Below are 17,096 nucleotides of genomic sequence, written 5' to 3'. Positions count from 1 at the left end.
AGCTGATCTGAGAACCTTTTTGTTTTGAATACTGCATAGTCATGTGTATCAAATATTTCAGTAAAAATTTTGAAGGTGATGAGTTTTTGAATATTTTTAAACTTAGGGTAATGAGTGAGCTTTTTTTCTGGCTACTGTATCAGAATAAGGAAAAACAAACGGAAAGCTTGTTTTGTAAGCACCCAAACAGTAATATTGACTGAAATATTGTTGAGTTCTCCAATTTTTTTTTTTTCTTCCTCCAGAGAAGATGTTCCACCTCCAAAAAGTCGCAGTTCAACAGCCCGCAGCTACATAGGCAGCAATCGTTCTTCTCTGGGTTCAATGTCTCCCTCCAACATGGAAGGATATACTAAAACTCCATATAGCCAAGTCCCAAGTGAAGACTTTGAACGTACTACTGGTCAAAATCCAAACTTTGCACCTTCAAAGGTAGCTGCACCTAATTTAAGTAGAATGGGAGCTGTCCCTGTGATGATTCCAGCACAAAGCAAAGATGGGTCCATAGTATAAAATGTTATTAATTTAAGTCCTGTTTTTAAATGTTCATTATAAGTGTTAGAAAAAAAACTACCTTGTTCCATTCCTCACTTAAACAACGGCATGCAATTTTCATTGAAGAAAACGAACAAGTTAGTTTGAAAAGCCAATAATTTTCACTTTTAATTTCAATCTTACTAGTATATAACAGTCAAACTATTTGCTAAAAACGTTGACGTTCCTATATAAATATTGGACACTGAAGGTATTTGGACTCAGGGAGGTTGCTGAAGAGACAGGATCAGCTAATATGCAGTTCTGAATATGAAACAATGAGACACTTGAGAAGTAACAAAAGCATTTCATATGTAGGTCATGAGGTTCCTCAGAGTCCCTGAAACTTTATCTTCAATTTTGAAATAACAGAAATATTTTAACTTTTCCATTTTCTGATGAAGTTGCAGCTGGTTGAAATACTTAGAATGACTTGGAATTCTATTCAGTTTGAGTATTTATGCAGTTCTTTGACTTGATAATGTTTGGAGCACTTGGGCTCTTATTTCTTTATTTTTATTTGACTGGTTCAGTTAATTCTGTCTAAGTTTAAAATTTCAGTGAGTAGAAATGTGTCAGGAGACCTTGCATGCTCTTTGAAACCTCAATTTTAGTGTAATAGCAACTAGTTCTGGTCATGTCAGATCACTTAATACTAATGTTTTCTGGCATAAGAGGTTCTATCCGGTTGTTACTAAGGGTATCCAAACTTTAAAGTCTATATTTTATTGTCACATTAAGAATGAATATGTATCTCAATACAGGTCTTAAAATGCAAGATACTATTAACTTTTCTAAAGCCTGTTTAGGTTCTAAAGCAGTGCTTTTTTTTCCCCAAACAATTATCTAGAAGCTCCATGGGGGTTTTAATGAAAGATGTTAAGTAAACAGTATTTGACATGTGTCCTCTTATTCTAACATCACTTCAGAAAATCTTTTCCCACATTCATACAAGCAGTATTTAGCCTTTCCTTAAGACACTAACACATTCTTTATTTGAACTTGCAAGGACTTAAGTTTGCTTCTCCTTGCCTCTTCAAAAGCCCTAAATATTAAAAGATACTGACTTTAATATTAGTTTCATGCGACCAGAATCTCAGAGAAAGTAGTTGTCCAGAATTGTTGATATGAACTTCATGTTTCAAGACTTGATTAAAACAAACAAACAAAAAAAATGCTCTTCCCAGTTTTAAAAAACTTAAAGCGTTACAGGAGGAATAGAATGATTCCTGATCTTAGTTTCAGACCTTACTTAAGGACTTTTGATATCTTCTGATGACTGATATTATGTACATGTGGAAGTTGAATTTAAAGTTTAGTGCAGATTGAATCTCTGTAGATTTTTTTTTCTTCCCTCCTCCTCCCTATTTTCTGCTTGCCTCCTCATCCTGTCCTGTGAAAGAATAAAAAATAAAGTGCCCCTTCAACTTATTTCAGCTATAGATGTTAAATTGCCGACTGTTTTGGAAAACTCTAAAGGAATATAGTATGTGGCACTGATGTTGATAAAGGAAATGTCTGAATAGCCTATTGAAAGATGTTAGGTTTATTTGTATGTACCAACAGTGTGAGATGAAAAAATTGCCCTGAACTTCTAGGTTCAATGTCTGCTTTCTTGTAGCTGCTTAGATCTGTGACAAAATCTTTGGCATATTACTAATGTTTGTTCTAGCTGTAGTAAGGTGCACAATTTTTGGCTGGCACTACTAATACCTTTCATATTGAATTCAGAGACTTGAATGGCTACTAAGTATTCTAGACTTACAATTTTTCATATTTGGGACTTTTTTAGATTGTAAACTGATACTGTTAGAGTTCAGATATTTTTATCTTTCATGTGTGCCTTTTCAATAAACTTTGCCTGATTGTAACTCCAATTTTTATGAAATTTCTGGTGCCTAAATTTACTGTCTGGACAGGTGCTTAGACGATGGTACAGATTTTTAAAACATGACACTGTGATCTGATTTCTTTATTCTTATGTACTGTTTATACCTCTTCATGCCAATTTTTGGATGTGACTTCAGTGGCTCGCTCCATCATTCTGTACCTCAAAACGTCAGTTACTCCTTCAATTTCTAAATATGAGCTAAGTGTTTATATTCCTGAAAACTGTTCACTTGTTGTACCAGTGAGATGGATGACTGACTCTTACTTGTGTGGTAAATAATAGTTTAGTAACTGTGCCAAACATGCTTATGAAGAAGAACAGTAGATGAGGAGACACCTTTTTGCATCCAATTATTATGTTAGAAGAGATTTCTGAGATTTAATATATACTGATTGATTGTTTACCTTGAAACTAAGACCTTCCTTAATTGAAAGGGTGTGGTTATTTGCATCATAAATACAGGTTATATACAAAACTAGAACTGGATCACAGACTAAGAAATAGCTATAGACCTAAGCAGCCAGGTACCAAAACTACTGAGGCCGATTTTTACCCATCTGTGGGCACATGTGAAATGAGCTTTTTGGTTTGCCCTGAGACCCTGTGCTTTCAGTCAGGTAAGCACTAATTCTCTTGAGAACAGAAATTTATCACACAAAAGCAGACAGAGGAGAGTTTACACATTTAATGCTCTGTCAGCTTGCACAAAATAATAAATGGACAGAATGGAAGGACAGCATGATGTGCCCTCAGAGCCTAGCTGTTAGGCTTAGCAGCCTTGACAGTGTCTGTCTATTTATGTAATTGCATGGAAAATAAGGAAATAAGAACTGGCAGAGTCCTTATCTGAAATAAAGAACCTCTGACTTGGGATAAACTTTGCCTCAAGTTCCTAACATCATGCCTTTTTGAATGGATAAAACTGCTATGAAAACCATAATACTGCTATTGGAAGCAATTTCTTTAGCGAGTAGAATGCTAACTTACACTGGATTATGATTCTTAAAGCAGATACTGTAGCTTAACAATGTTTTCTAGCTGTGTAGGAGATAAAATGGGTAAACACTTGAAGTGTCAGATCTTAGATAACCCTGCTAACAGAACTCTTCTAGGAAGTAATGGCAGCTGATATACCAGTTAGAAGGTGGCATTTTAAATGTCTTATTTTATAAAATAAATAAAGGAGGGGAGTGATACTATTATGTAAATATTCTAAATGAACTGAAGAAACCACTAGTTAGTGTTATGACTGTAAACTTGCCTGTTGAGGACTCCTGTGTTTAGAAGAAAACCCTTAATTTTAGCATGGTGTGAATAAAGTGTTAGACTTGTAATATTGTAGAGGCGATGTAACATTTGTTCATACATTACAAGCCACTTCATAAATTTTCTGAAATGGATATTTAAAGGTATTGGTGTGAACCCTCCTTACCCAAAAATGAGTACTTCTTTTTAAAGTATATAGTGCACAGAAATGCCTTTTCAGAGGGAATAAAAAATGTTTTTTGAAAAAATGTACAATGCCTACTTCTTTATCCACTGTGATAGTTATATTCATATTAGATGTTTGCTTCCTGCATAATAGTACAAATGAGACTTTTTAATATAATTGCAAGTTTTTCTGTAATAAAACTGTATATTACTGGTTTCCATAATAGGCTTTTTTTCTTAACCATGTGTATTCTGGATCACTTAGATCTCTGTTCCAGTCTGAAGTCATCATGAAACTATAACTTTAAACCTTGTTTCATATACTTCATAGGTGCTTTAATGGAACCCTTTGGGTTTTGGTCCTCTAGCACTGAGGCACAGCTCAACTGAAACTGGAGCAATAATATTTCTTGGAATCCAAAGTGTTATAATATTATGTTACACTTCTCATGTCCAAAGCATAGACTTAAATATTGGTATGAAATTCAGTATGAAATTCAGTATGAGGCTTTATATTCCCATTTTTGGGGGAGAGGGTATTTTAAAATACAAGGAGTGGATTTGGAAGAAAAAAATCCAAAATTTTAAGATGCTGTAATTCTGTGACAGACTTGTGTACTTTTTGAAATAAAACTGTTAGAGAAAGCAGTAGTCTGTCTTTATTATAAAACAGCATTTATGTATGGCTTCAGTTTTCTCTCTGTAATTGGAAGTTTATTAATAAATATAGCTGTGTATACCACACTGGCATTAATCACTTTATTTCTTGTTTTTTCTATCCTTTTCTAAGAAGGAAAAGGAAGTAAAACTTTGGTTATTTTAAGTTCTTCTTTAGCAATATGCATGCACTTAATGTTAATTTTCTAATTGTAAATACACAGATGTAGTGATCAATTTTAGACAATCTCAGCGGAAATCCTAAAACATAGGAACTTCAGGTTATGTTATTTTGTCTCTATTTTAGGTAGATTCAAGTATCCTTGGTCCTGATAAATATTTTTTTCTGTTAAAATTCAAGCAATGTTTACAGTATTCAAAGCATGTTGATTAAAAACTCTTCTTTTTATACTGTTGGCCAACTTGATCTTTTTTGATTCAAATTAAGTTGACTCTTGGGATATTCTCTGCCCTTTGGCCTTGCAAACCAACTGATTACTGTCCTTGTAATTTTATCTTGCCTGAACTCACTCTCTCCAATGTCATCTTAAATACTTAGTTTTATGAAACAAAACCTGGGATAGGCTCTGTTGTTATTAGTGACATGTATTTATACTTAAGTTGTTGGAAGCCTAGGTAGCTTAAGTTTATTCTTAATATATGCATAGCTTCATATGGTAATGCATACCTGTGCTTTGCCAGATGTTTCAGTCATTACTTCATGTATACCTAGGAAATCTGTGCTTAATACATGTGCACACAAGCATTTAAAGTTAAACAGTAAGAGTACTAGTGGAAAAAACTTTTTTTTTCAGTCTAAAATTCAGATTTTTGCCTAAATACAAAAGGCAATTTAATTAAAATAAATAAATAAAAATAAAGGTTCAGATTATCTCCTTATTTGTAGACTCTGAAAAACCTTTCTACACCTTTTTAATGTTAACTTTAAGACTTCTGTGCTTTTCTCACTTGGCAGTTTTGCCACAAATGGAATGTTCATGCCTCAGCTGCTCCAACTCTTTTTATTTAGAGATAAGGTGGTGCCTGTGAATTAGAGAAGCTGAGAGGCCCACTCACATCTCTTGGTATGCAACCACTGGCAAGAGGCTGAATGAATGACTGGGGCAGTACAGCTCTAGACTACTGCAAAGTTTGTGCCAGCTGGTCTGTGGGAATTCCGACAAATCAACTAACACTTTCCTGTTGTCCTCTCCTCTTACAGGATGCCTCCATATGGTAGTTCTACAGAATCTTGTTGGTCCTTACATATGTATTAGACAATGTAATGTGTTGGATAAATCTGTTTTAAAAGGTCTTCATCACAGGTTTTTCTCTGAACATCTTGGACCTACTGGGTGCTTTGAGCTTACTGTTTCACATTTACCTCAGATGGAGAAGCTTTGGTTCTTTCAAGCACTGTAGTAATGTTCATAGCTAATTATTAGACTGCTTTAGGAAACACTTACTGCCAGCCACTTAGCCTTGCTTTCTCGTCTTTGAAATCCACAAAATGAAACCAAAACGGCTTGTGAAGAAAACAGCTGATTAAGGAGCAAAAGCAGGAATTGAATGAAAGAGCCTATGAATGGTGCTTACATTTCCAAGTCTGAGCTTGTTTTAAAATTACCTTGCAGTTGTGGGGTAACTACAGATGATTGCTCAGGACATAAGGGATTGCATACCTGTACTTGAGTTATACCAGTGAGTGTTGTTTTGCTTTGTTTTGTTTAAGCTTGTTTTTGCAGAATGGTACGGGCTCAGCTATCAGGAGAAGAATGTGAGGTTTTGCTTCTGTAAAATAACCGCAAAGAACTGGCCAGGAGGATTTCTTTGTTTCTTCGTCTGACTTCCATTCAGTGAAGTTTCTGAAAATGGAGATCTTTTAGGATTTTATTTCTGTATTGTGTGGGTCAATACTAGTGAGACCCTCATGTGTAGAGTTCCAAAGACTTAAGTCTTCAGCTGTGTAGGACTGGCCAGGTTGTTTTTGTACAGCAAAATAAATAGAATTCAGTAGCAGCAACTGTTAGCTGGGTCAATCTTTTTAGTTGATCAGTATAGGCATAAAAAATTGTTTTGTTTTGTTTTTTTATATTTCAATGACCAGATAAAGGACACTTTTCCACCATATCATGCAGAAAACATTAAGAAAGTTTTGCAGGTCACCCTTAAGCCTTGTATACTGTCAGGATTATTAGATTGTTGTAGGAAGAGGGGTAACTTTTTTTTTTTAAGTTGGTTATGCAACTTGATTATGTAATGATTTTAAAATGTAGCAATATTGAAATAGAGGTTAACATCTGAAAACGCATCATTTTACTTTTAGTAATTTCATTTTTTCTTCAGGGGAAAAAACTTTTTGAGGCAGTATGTCCACTGGGAAACTCAGAATACTCTGTGATGCGATGACAGTTGTCCCACTTCTGAGGGCTAGAAGCTTTGGTTCTGGTAAGTTTCAGACAGGCAGGATAAAAGTTTAGTGTTAGCTGAAGGGTATTGAACTTTTTTTGCAGGAATTCTTTTCCAAATTGCAGAATGAGGAAAAGGAAAATAGTGGAAAGGAAAATAGATTGTTTTGTGGTGCATTTTAGAGGAGGGACCTGAATTCTGGAAATACAAGGAAGGCTTGACTTCAAGAAATTGAACTGTTTCGAACTCTGGTTTCCAGCAATGTGTGTTTGTTTGTTTGTTTAGTAATTTTTTTCAGACAATCTGCAAAAGCTTTGTCCTTTTTGGAGTTGTTTATATAGCCAACACATGATCGTTGCTTGAAAATGCAGCATCCTGTTCTCTTCATATCATGAATATTTTCCACATGTAATGTTTCTGGTTATATTATTGCTAACAACACTATGTAAAGAGTCAGAAACTGTAAGAATTGCAATAGATTAAAATTTCCTGAACGCCCCATGCAGTGCAAGCAGTGACAGCATAAGCTTCTCAGTACTCTAGGCCCAGACAGCTCTAGAGGTGCAATGATCATTCAGATTATGTAGTAATTTACTCAGTGTCTTAAATGAATACTAAATTTGGTGGTAAAGAGCTACAGAAGTAATGTCATCTAGTACCACTACTCTAATAGCTTCTAATTATGTCAGTTTTGCAAATTATGTTCTGTGTGAATAGAAAAGGAACTGAGATCCTGTCTCCCAGTCTGTTGTGGCCAGTTACAAATACTCAGTGAAGTAAAATCTTTTAATAGCTAATGATTTGGTCTACTCTGTAATTTATAAGTGAAACTATTATCCCCTACAGGAATCTGAATCTCATTAATTCATATCACTTGGTAGTATTTTACTTGTAAAATACCAGTAAAACTTTGCTGAAATTAAAGTATGCAGCAGAGCATCTGTTCTCAGTGTTTAGGTCTGATTTTTGTTAATGGTTGTATCATACTAGTCATGTGAATGCATGGTGTTTCAAACAAACAGCTAGTCTGCCAAAGTCAAAGCACTTACACTATGCTTGACTTAACTCTAGGAGATTAAGGTAGAATTATTACTTAAGATTTCCATTTACCAGTAGAATCGCTGAGATGAGGCACTGATATGCTTAGGCCAGAAATAAAGACGACTGGTGGTATAAAACAAAAAAACTCCTGAATTATTTCTAACTTCTGAACAAAATGACAACTCTGGGGCACAGCTGGTTGTTTGTGGAACATGTCAAAAAGCTTATGTTGTGGCTGCTAGCACTGTACTTTTTATTAGAATAAATAGAATGCCCTTTCATGTCACTTGTAATCCTATAACTGTCAAGAGCAGAAACAGTTCATCTAACTGTAAAATATAAAATAAAGTTTGTAATTATTTTAATGTATTCTTCCCTGTTCCTTGTTGGTAGACAAGGAAGATTAGTGTATTAAATGGATACAGCTTCAGGTGAACTGCTTAGTGTTGCTTTGGTTTCATCTTTGTATTCTATAATTTAATATTAAAAAAATTACTAAAGAGTTTCAGAGTTTTTTCCCCTCACTTCCAACTTCATTGATTTTTTGGACCAGGTGACTCTTTATGTAACCTGTGTAATCTACATACCTTGTTATCCCAATTTAGGATGGGGAAAAATCAGTGTATGTAAAACACAACACTTCAAAAATATTGTCATCTCCCATACTGTCTCCAGCCCCCATGAAAAACATTTTATGGCTAATGTAAGTGCTTTCAATTGAAACAATAAAGTAACAAATTTCCCTTGAGAATACTGACTGCCCTCTTGTGGTTGACACTTGGCCTCAGTCTTTTTCTCACTATAACTAGAATATAACATCCATTTTTATTGATGGTTTGCAGTGATTTACTGATAAGTAAGTTAGATTTTCTAACTTTAAGAAGAGTAGTCATCTTAAATGCCAGAAAAATATGTTCTTATTGCTTACTCAGAAAAATAATTTAGGTAAGAAAATAGTTGTTATAATCTGTATCAATTAAGACACTTTATTTTTCAGTATAACCTCTGACAAAAAGCTGTAAGCTGTACAGAGATAAGTAAAGGAAATGCACAGCTGAGGTATAAATGTAGTTTTTTAGCAGGTTTTAACATTTGTGATGAGAAACACTACCTTACCTTTACAAAGCCTACTGCTACATAAAATATTCAGCAATATAAAGTTAGTGAGGCAACTGAAATATTATAAGCTTCTACATCCTTTTTTTTTTTTTTTTTTTTTTTTTTTTTTTTTTTTAAACCAAACAAGTAATTGAAACCTGATTGGCTAATATGGCCTGGAACTTAGTCATTGAAATTATAGCTTTTCTCAGACTGAAGTTAAGGTCACTAACAGTGTTTCTTAATGTTTTTCATTTGAGGAATCTCTTTCCTGAAGGAGCTGCAAACACACCTTAATTGTACCTGTTGATCCTTTTAGAAGCAAGAAAATGAAAATGGGGTTCTTATCAGACCTGTACATTATTTGTATAATGTTAGATCTTGCACACTTGAAAGGCATTCAATTTATAAATATAAACTACATTTTTAAAAGCAAGATTATGTTGCTACTTGAAGTATTTTGGGAGTATTATTTAAACAAGAAATGGGTATTGGTATGAATTTTTTTTAATAGAGTATCAACTGGGTGGACAGTCAGGAATTTCAGCCAACCTGCTAAAATACTTTATTCCTAGATAAAAGAGCTGAGAGTGTTAAAGTCTTTATACTTCACAGTCCTATTTGTTGTCTGAATTAGCATAATTTCCCTGCCCCTGGTTATACTTGGGCAAGCTAAGATTTTAATCAGTACTCTGAATGGTGTATCCAACTGACAATCAAAATTGGATCATTATATTACACATGTGAGTTTTATTCTGACAGCATCCTGTGTCTGTGTCAACCATATTAACTAGTTACCTTGCTGCTGCCTTTATGGTTTGTACATGAGAGGGGAAAACTGCTGAAAATGCAAGGACCTTAAGACATCCTGAATGCTCTGCATGGCTAATAGAAGTTCATGCACCTGTAGTAATAGCAAAAGAATTCAAAGGCAATACACATGGTGTTTTTAGAAGACAGGAAGTCTGGTTAATGAAGTAGTGGATTAGGACTTGCGATGGGGTTGAAGTCCTGGGTCTGTTGTGACTTAGCCATGTGATTTTTCTTCTTTCTTTCTTTCTTTATTGGAACATTGGTATCTTCTGCTTAAATGTCAGTCTCCACATCTGACAAAATGGTGGTAGTTCTGTTGACTTTTAGGGATTTCTGGAAATAGTCTTTCTCATGCTTTTTTTCAAATCTATCATTGACCAATTTTATCAGTCTTATTAGCTGCCCATATAAGGTTTATTTTCATTTCTTATCTTACCACAGACAATTTTCAAATATCTGCACTTAAAACTAGCTGGAAAGGATTTGGGGAGGAGAGTGGGGGTTGGCTTTTTATCTGTTATAAAGAACTAAATCTACAGTCATTGGCATAAGTAGATGTAGATAAGTAGATAGTGATGATTCTCTGTTGCCTGTTCCTTTTCAAAGAATAGTCAGCTGAATTTAATGTGTTTCATTGTATAGGAAACAAATTTATAAATCATGACAAATGTTGACCAAATTTGGCAATTTATGATAGGGAAGTGTCTCATTGAAGAAAGAAACCTGATATTTGCATTCAGACAGAAGTGTGACTTCATTTGTCATCTTCTCATGCACTAGAGATTCCACTTAAGTGAGCCAACCACAGAAAATAATTTAATTGGGTTACAGTTAATCCTGATGATAAATGAGAAACTAGCCTTACTAGTTTCAGTGTTCAAACTACTTGATCCAAACCATATGATCTTTTGTTTAAAACAAAACTAAACACTTTTCCAAACTACTACTTTAGCTAATCTATATCAAATATTTATCTCTAGTCTCTTGAAGATAAGAACCTGAGATCTTTGAAAAGACGTGTTTTTGGTGAATATTAACTGGTGTTGGCTGTGTCAAGGTAGTTAGCTTGGTCAGATCATTGTGGTTACCTATGTTGCCTACTGTCTGCTGTTTTTGAATTCTGTCCTGATATTCATTCTTCTAACTTTCTAGAACAACCTGGGTATTTCAAGATATATTAAAAATAATAGTAAGATCTCATTAGAAACTTTTTGAGGGTAGCAGTTCCCCCAAAGCCCACTGCCAGTGCAAGGGGAGACCCTTCTCTGGAGGCTTTGTCACAGAACCCAACTAAGATTCCTGCTTGGAATCAGCTTCAAGGAAGACTGCTTCTCTTTTCTGCCACTGACATGCATGTAAGAGGAAAAATTAATGTAGGCCAGTGTCCCCCATTAGTCAACCGAGTCACTTGACACTCCCTCCCCACTTTTCCCATTCTGCTCACTTATAGGTATATTGGAAAGTATTCTCAAGATAAAGTAGCTCATCCTATATATTTTCAAATACAGAATCAAGATTTAGTGAGTACTTCTCTTTGTCTTCTGTGGTCATGATTGATACTGTAGGTATCTAGCCATATATACTTACCCTGCCAGGCTGAGGGGAAAGAGAGAAATAAAGCTCCTTCCTGACATCATTGGCTTTGTTAGCCATGAATTACTCTTTTTGTTTAGCTTTTTGTACAACTTTCCTTTATTTACAACTCTTCACTTACATTGAGAGTTGACTTTCTTCTATCTTTCTACTGCATTCTGCTTTTTTTATTTCTGATTGCTGGATTTATTTCATCACTGAAGCAGGTTGGATTTTTAGACATTTTTTTCCCCTTTCTTGAGTATAAAATATTGCTATTGAATAAGCTTTTCTGGAGGAATCATGCATTTTATTTATCTTTCTATCATAGCTTTTGTTCCTAACCAGTTTTACTCATTTGTCTCAGATTTAGCTATTGGCCACTTTAAAATACTATATTTGTGTATTTGGTTTAGACTGTCATCTGTTTATCCAGACTAAACATAATAAAGTTATAACTGTAGGTACCTGAGCAGACAGACGGTAATTTCTCATTTGGGGATTAATTGATATTTGCCCTTGTGAGATTCAGAAGAATTACCACATCTTGTTTATAAGTTACAACACTGGCATGTTTTTTTTCACTTGCTAGATTTCAATTCCCATGTTAACTCCTGATTTTTCTGTTTGACAAAACATTTTTTTTTTTACTCTTACTGGATAGACATTCTCTTCCATAAGAACAGAGGAAAAAAAGAAAATCAAGGGTGAAGGTGTCAGGACAACTGGAAGAAAATACAGCATGATCTGTTCTCCTTTCTAGCTCTTTTAATCATCTGATTTTTAACTTCTGCTTTTCCAAACAATTGGGAGGTCAAAATCTATCACCCCATTCCAGCTGGTCTCTGTATGCCATATAGCAGACTCTTCTTTTTTTTTTTTTTTTCCTTCCCATAGCCAGGATATGCTAATTGTCTGCAGACTCATTCATGCAAGGGAGTGAACAGGATGTGCTTGATGGAAAGCTTTGATTGTAGTACTTACATGCGTGCCTTATTCTTGAGAAAAGCTAGATTTATAAACGTTTTGGCATGTAAGAGTTTGTTTCTGCAGGCTTTTCCAATAGAGTAGGCTAGGATGAACTGTGTGGGATGGAAGTTCCTCCTTTTTTTAGAAGGCATATGTTTACCAATTATTAACTAGTTATCTGTTTGAAAGCTGTTATGTAAGAGGCCACAAATACTTGTGCTGTGTTAGCTGTGGTGCAAAGACAGGAATATAGATGGAACAGACACTTCTTGCCTCAGTGTACAATCTAACTAACCTCTTCCAGAGTATCAGTCAATTTGATCGAATATGATTTCAGGCTCATAGCAGTGCTCTTGTTCCTGTGATATTAGAGATGAGGACAGCTGTATTAACTTGGGGTGGAAAAAAGTTTCAGGAGGAAAAAAAATACACTGCCAAAAACTTCCAAAATGAAGAGAATATTGGATAAACAATCCTGAAAATTACTTTACAACACTGCTAAATGTAGTTGTTCTGCTAAAAGAATAATTTATGAAGACAAAGTATATAAGCAATAACCAGAAGGTTGTAGAATAACTCCTCATACTAGATTGTTTTAAATATAGAGAAGGCAAATGTGGTCATTTAGTGCCAAGTATTGCTTGGCACTGCTTTGAATTATGTTTACAAGCGAGGTGTTGTGAAGGTACTCAATTACTTTTACTGTCATGTGCAGCTGTATGATTTTATACAAAACCTAATTCTGATCAAAATGTGACACTTTATGAAGAAGTATGTAGGAGAAAGTGAGATGTTGCATTAGATAGCCTGAATCTTTTTTTTTTTTTTTTCATAATTGGTCTTACAGAGGAACTATAGAGCGTGTTCAGTACTTCCATAACTATTTTGGAATTGAGGCATAATTTAAACATCTGTGAGGGCTTAAAGCCCTTAATAGGCTGAAATGGTGGAGTAAGAAAATTAGATGTTTCCAGTAATGCAATATATCCATATACATTTGTGGTTTATTAATTGCAAAGAGTTGTTTTGTGTAGAATATCATATTTTGAAAATGAATATTGATGACAGCAAAACTTGAGTGCGGGCAGCACATAAAAGATATTTTTGCAGCATAGAGTGGTAGCAATAATGTTTTAGTTATCATTTTTCTTAGAATACCAGGATTGAAGTATTAAGTCACAGAATAAGGAGCTTTTATTAATAATAATAATAATAGCAGTAAACAAAAAATTGGGGTTCTTTGATAATTTAAGTTACTGGCATGAAACTGATGAAAGATCTAAGCAGAAATTCACCAATACTTTAATGAGTGATTGTGGTAGGCATATGCTGGGAAATCCAGAAGAATTTTAAAATAACCTAAGTGAAAATCCTAGAAAATCTGCTATGCATTTAAACGTATATTTGTTAGTAAAAGCCTAGAGAGTGATCCTGTTAGCAGCAGCCCACTCTATTGACTTCAGTAGGAATTAAAGCATGTTCTAAATGATCTATCAATCATTTATGTTTATCTCCATTTATTAGTGGACTTTGCCACACCACTTCACTGGTTTTATGTAAGGCACTTGTATAAACTCTAATCTGAATGACCATAATTTGGATGATTAGCTGAATCATAAATTTAATTACCATATGTTGTAATATCTAGACCCTTGTTAATATAGTTTAATGATATTCTTTTTTTTTATAGTATGACATCGCACACAAGATTGGTGACATAACAGTGGTATAAACATGAAGAAACAGGCATGATTATTTGCATGAATTTCAAGTATGGTGAAACTGAAGTTCATTATGAAATGAAGTGCTTTTTTTTTTTATTTAACCTCACTTTAGACTGAAAATTCTAAAGTAGACTATTAAGTTTTGTAAGTACAGAATTTTTTTCTTCTGAATATTTTTAATGCAAAAATTACAATGTGACTACCAACGCTTTCCTTACTAGTTCTGTACTTTGAAAAGCAGACACCATCACCTGCTCACCCCCCCCAACCCCCTCTCCCCCAACATAGATTCAAAACTCAGGTTATAGAAATACAGCTTTAAGCAGTGGGGCGTTGAAAGAGATTGTCATCGTAAAATTAGTCAAACAAAACTACTCTGTATTTTGGTTCTGCTGATTTGATAGGGAGTGTATTTTCTACTTAATGTTGTAGTGCTATTAATAATGCACCTGAAGAAAATGAAGTCTTATAACCTGTCTATGAAATGCACTGTGTATTTTAAGACTATATATTTTAGAACACTTAATAAAAAGTACTTGAACTTTACACTTGACTGCTTTAGCATAATCTGTTAATACAGGTGTTGTAGTAATTCATGTCTGTACACAGCCTCATTGTTTCTGTTCCTCAACTTACCTTATAGGATTTGGGGAAAGAAGAGTGCACTGTTTAAAGCAGAGCAGTTATACATTACTGGTCTTTGTCTTCTATGCCATGGAGGCTTTGAGTATTGATTTCGTAATGAAAATATTTATCTCCATAGCTGTGTAAGGATGAGATCACTGTAGACTAGTCTTTAGAATGGGAGCTTAGTAAATCACTTTCTCTTAGCCACAACTTATATGATAAAAGTAGTGGGAGTCTAATACCCCAGTGATACTCGGGCATTTTAGATAACTCATTGTTATCTGTCACAGTCCAAATAAGTTAGAGCAGTCTGAAGGATGATGTAGCATTTAAGAGCTAATAACAAGGATATGCAAACTTAAACCTGTCTTTCATCGAATATATATTTCTATGCTCTTGAGAAATACTGGGTGTATGTGCATATGCTGTGGGGTTTTTTGTTTGTTTGTTTTTTACTGTTGTAATATATAGACACTAATTTAAAACTTAATCCAGTGATTTCTGCTATACCAAGCTACCATATAATTTATTGATGAAACTGATGGCTTTAATGTTGAAAAGTTGGGTTACTTATTGGATTATTTTTTGCTTCTGTTTTTGAGGAGCATGCCTAATTCTAGAATAAACTCACACTTGGATGCTTTTGACCAAAAGATTCATATAATTAGTTCTGTCATTGCACATGAAAAAAATACGTAAGACTATCTAGAGAAAACAATAATATCTTCATAAGAAAAAGGAAAGAGAGGGAGAGTTTTTGAAGTGTCACAGGATTAAGTTGCCAAAATCTATTAAAACCATTCCAAATTTAATTTATTTTCAATATCATAATTGCAGAAAAGATACTTTGTCTTTAAGAAATGCTCTATTTTATGCCGAAACACTGCATTCCTCATTCTCTCCTTTGTTCATGCTGCCTAAACTTGTCCGTGAACAAAACTGGCAAGAAATTAATCAAGGTAAAATTCCATTAGGATTAGCGTGAAAGTAACCGGGTCAAGAAGCAGCAGCTGCCTGTTTAGTGTATGTTCCATAAAATTCTTTGTTTTATAGACAGAACTTCTCTTCTTTTGTTGCAGTGTTTTCCACCTAAGATGAATAGGTTCCACCCCCTCCACCAACAAACACCACGATCTAAGTGCTTAATTACTACTGTTTTAGGAGGAGGAGGATAAAAGTAGGAGTTATTGTGCAGGCTTACAGTGTTGTTTAAAAACTGACTTTCGTAAAAGAACTCAGGAAAAATCTGCAATGCTTGACTTACTGAAGTGTGTTCTTGAAGAAATACATGAAAGAAAAAATTTTTTGAAGTCAAATTCCTACCTAAATTAACTTTTAATGTGTTTATACTTTTAAATAAAGAAAAAGTATGTAACAAATACTGTCAATGAAGTTGTGTGTGTGTATTTTGCAATGAAATTTACATTTCTTTTTTTCTTCAAGGAAGCTAGTAACTACTAGTTTCAACTGCTTTGTCATCTGTCTAATGAGTTCCTTGGCTAACCCTGATCACAGAACAGCTGTTCTTAACAGCTTTTCAGATACCAATACTGAGTATTTCACAAAGTACTGAATAGTGACTGTTTAGTCCATAAATCTGCTCCAATGAGATGACCAAGTAAATGTTAATTTTATGTTACAGTGGGAGAGCCAGGGTAGAAGGGTTTGAAACTTGTCTGGTGTCACACAGAAAGGTCAAAATCTCTGTCTAATTCTCCATCTTCTGCTTTCTGCCATCCTGTTCATGCTCAGAAGATGCAATAATGAAGCTTGGAGATCATGCCAAGAGAGATTATTGTGACAAGGTGGCTGTTTATGACTTATTTTAGATGTCAGTAGGCATTTTTACTTGGTTATAGGTGAGATATTTAGCCCTTTATCTTTTGCATCTTAGATGTAGAGTGGCTTGTGTAGCCAGTGGGTGGAGAAAACACCCCGGCTTTCATGCCAATATTATTAAATTAGGAAAAGCAGTGGTGCATTTCACATACCTTAAATTCTTGCCAAGGCTTGCTTTTTACAGTAAAGTTCAAGCAGGTGCTTATTTGGTAACTGAGCTCTTGTCCACACCCAAAAATATCTCCTCTGATGTTTTACATTCAAGCTAGCCAGCCAGGACCTAGCTAATGGGACAAAGCCTAAATGTTGCCTATACTCAATATGCTGAATCTTTTGCTAAAAAATGGATAAGCTGACATACATTTTTTTTTCCCACAATCCCTACATAATATGTTGTTTTATCAAATGCAAATCATTAGATCAAGCTGACTTTTTACTTTAGTTCAGATCACTTCTGTTTCATGTTTCCCAAAGCTATTAAAGACATCTGG

At 34.5% G+C, this 17,096-nt stretch overlaps 2 protein-coding genes across 5 annotated transcripts in view; one reads left to right on the top strand and one right to left on the bottom strand.

Moving 5' to 3' along the window:
- The window catches only part of CXADR (CXADR Ig-like cell adhesion molecule), a 38,240-nt gene extending 23,427 nt beyond the window's left edge, over positions 1-14,813 (top strand). For 2 of the 4 annotated variants that reach the window (XM_067299619.1, XM_013955337.2), the window contains one exon: positions 246-4,501. In XM_067299619.1, the coding sequence (XP_067155720.1) occupies positions 246-513 (268 nt within the window). In that variant the 3' untranslated portion in view covers positions 514-4,501. Of the gene's footprint in view, positions 1-245; positions 4,502-6,859; positions 6,962-14,105 lie in introns of those variants that run through there. The other 2 variants (XM_067299626.1, XM_067299634.1) reach the window with 2 other exon arrangements.
- The window catches only part of C1H21orf91 (chromosome 1 C21orf91 homolog), a 91,462-nt gene that overhangs the window by 22,408 nt on the left and 51,958 nt on the right, over positions 1-17,096 (bottom strand). The gene's annotated exons all lie outside the window — the stretch shown is intronic.

This window comes from Apteryx mantelli, chromosome 1 (genome assembly GCF_036417845.1).
Source record: "Apteryx mantelli isolate bAptMan1 chromosome 1, bAptMan1.hap1, whole genome shotgun sequence".
Lineage (NCBI taxonomy): Eukaryota > Metazoa > Chordata > Aves > Apterygiformes > Apterygidae > Apteryx > Apteryx mantelli.
Note: the sequence above shows the minus strand (reverse complement) of the source record. Positions and strands in the feature narration are given on the sequence as shown.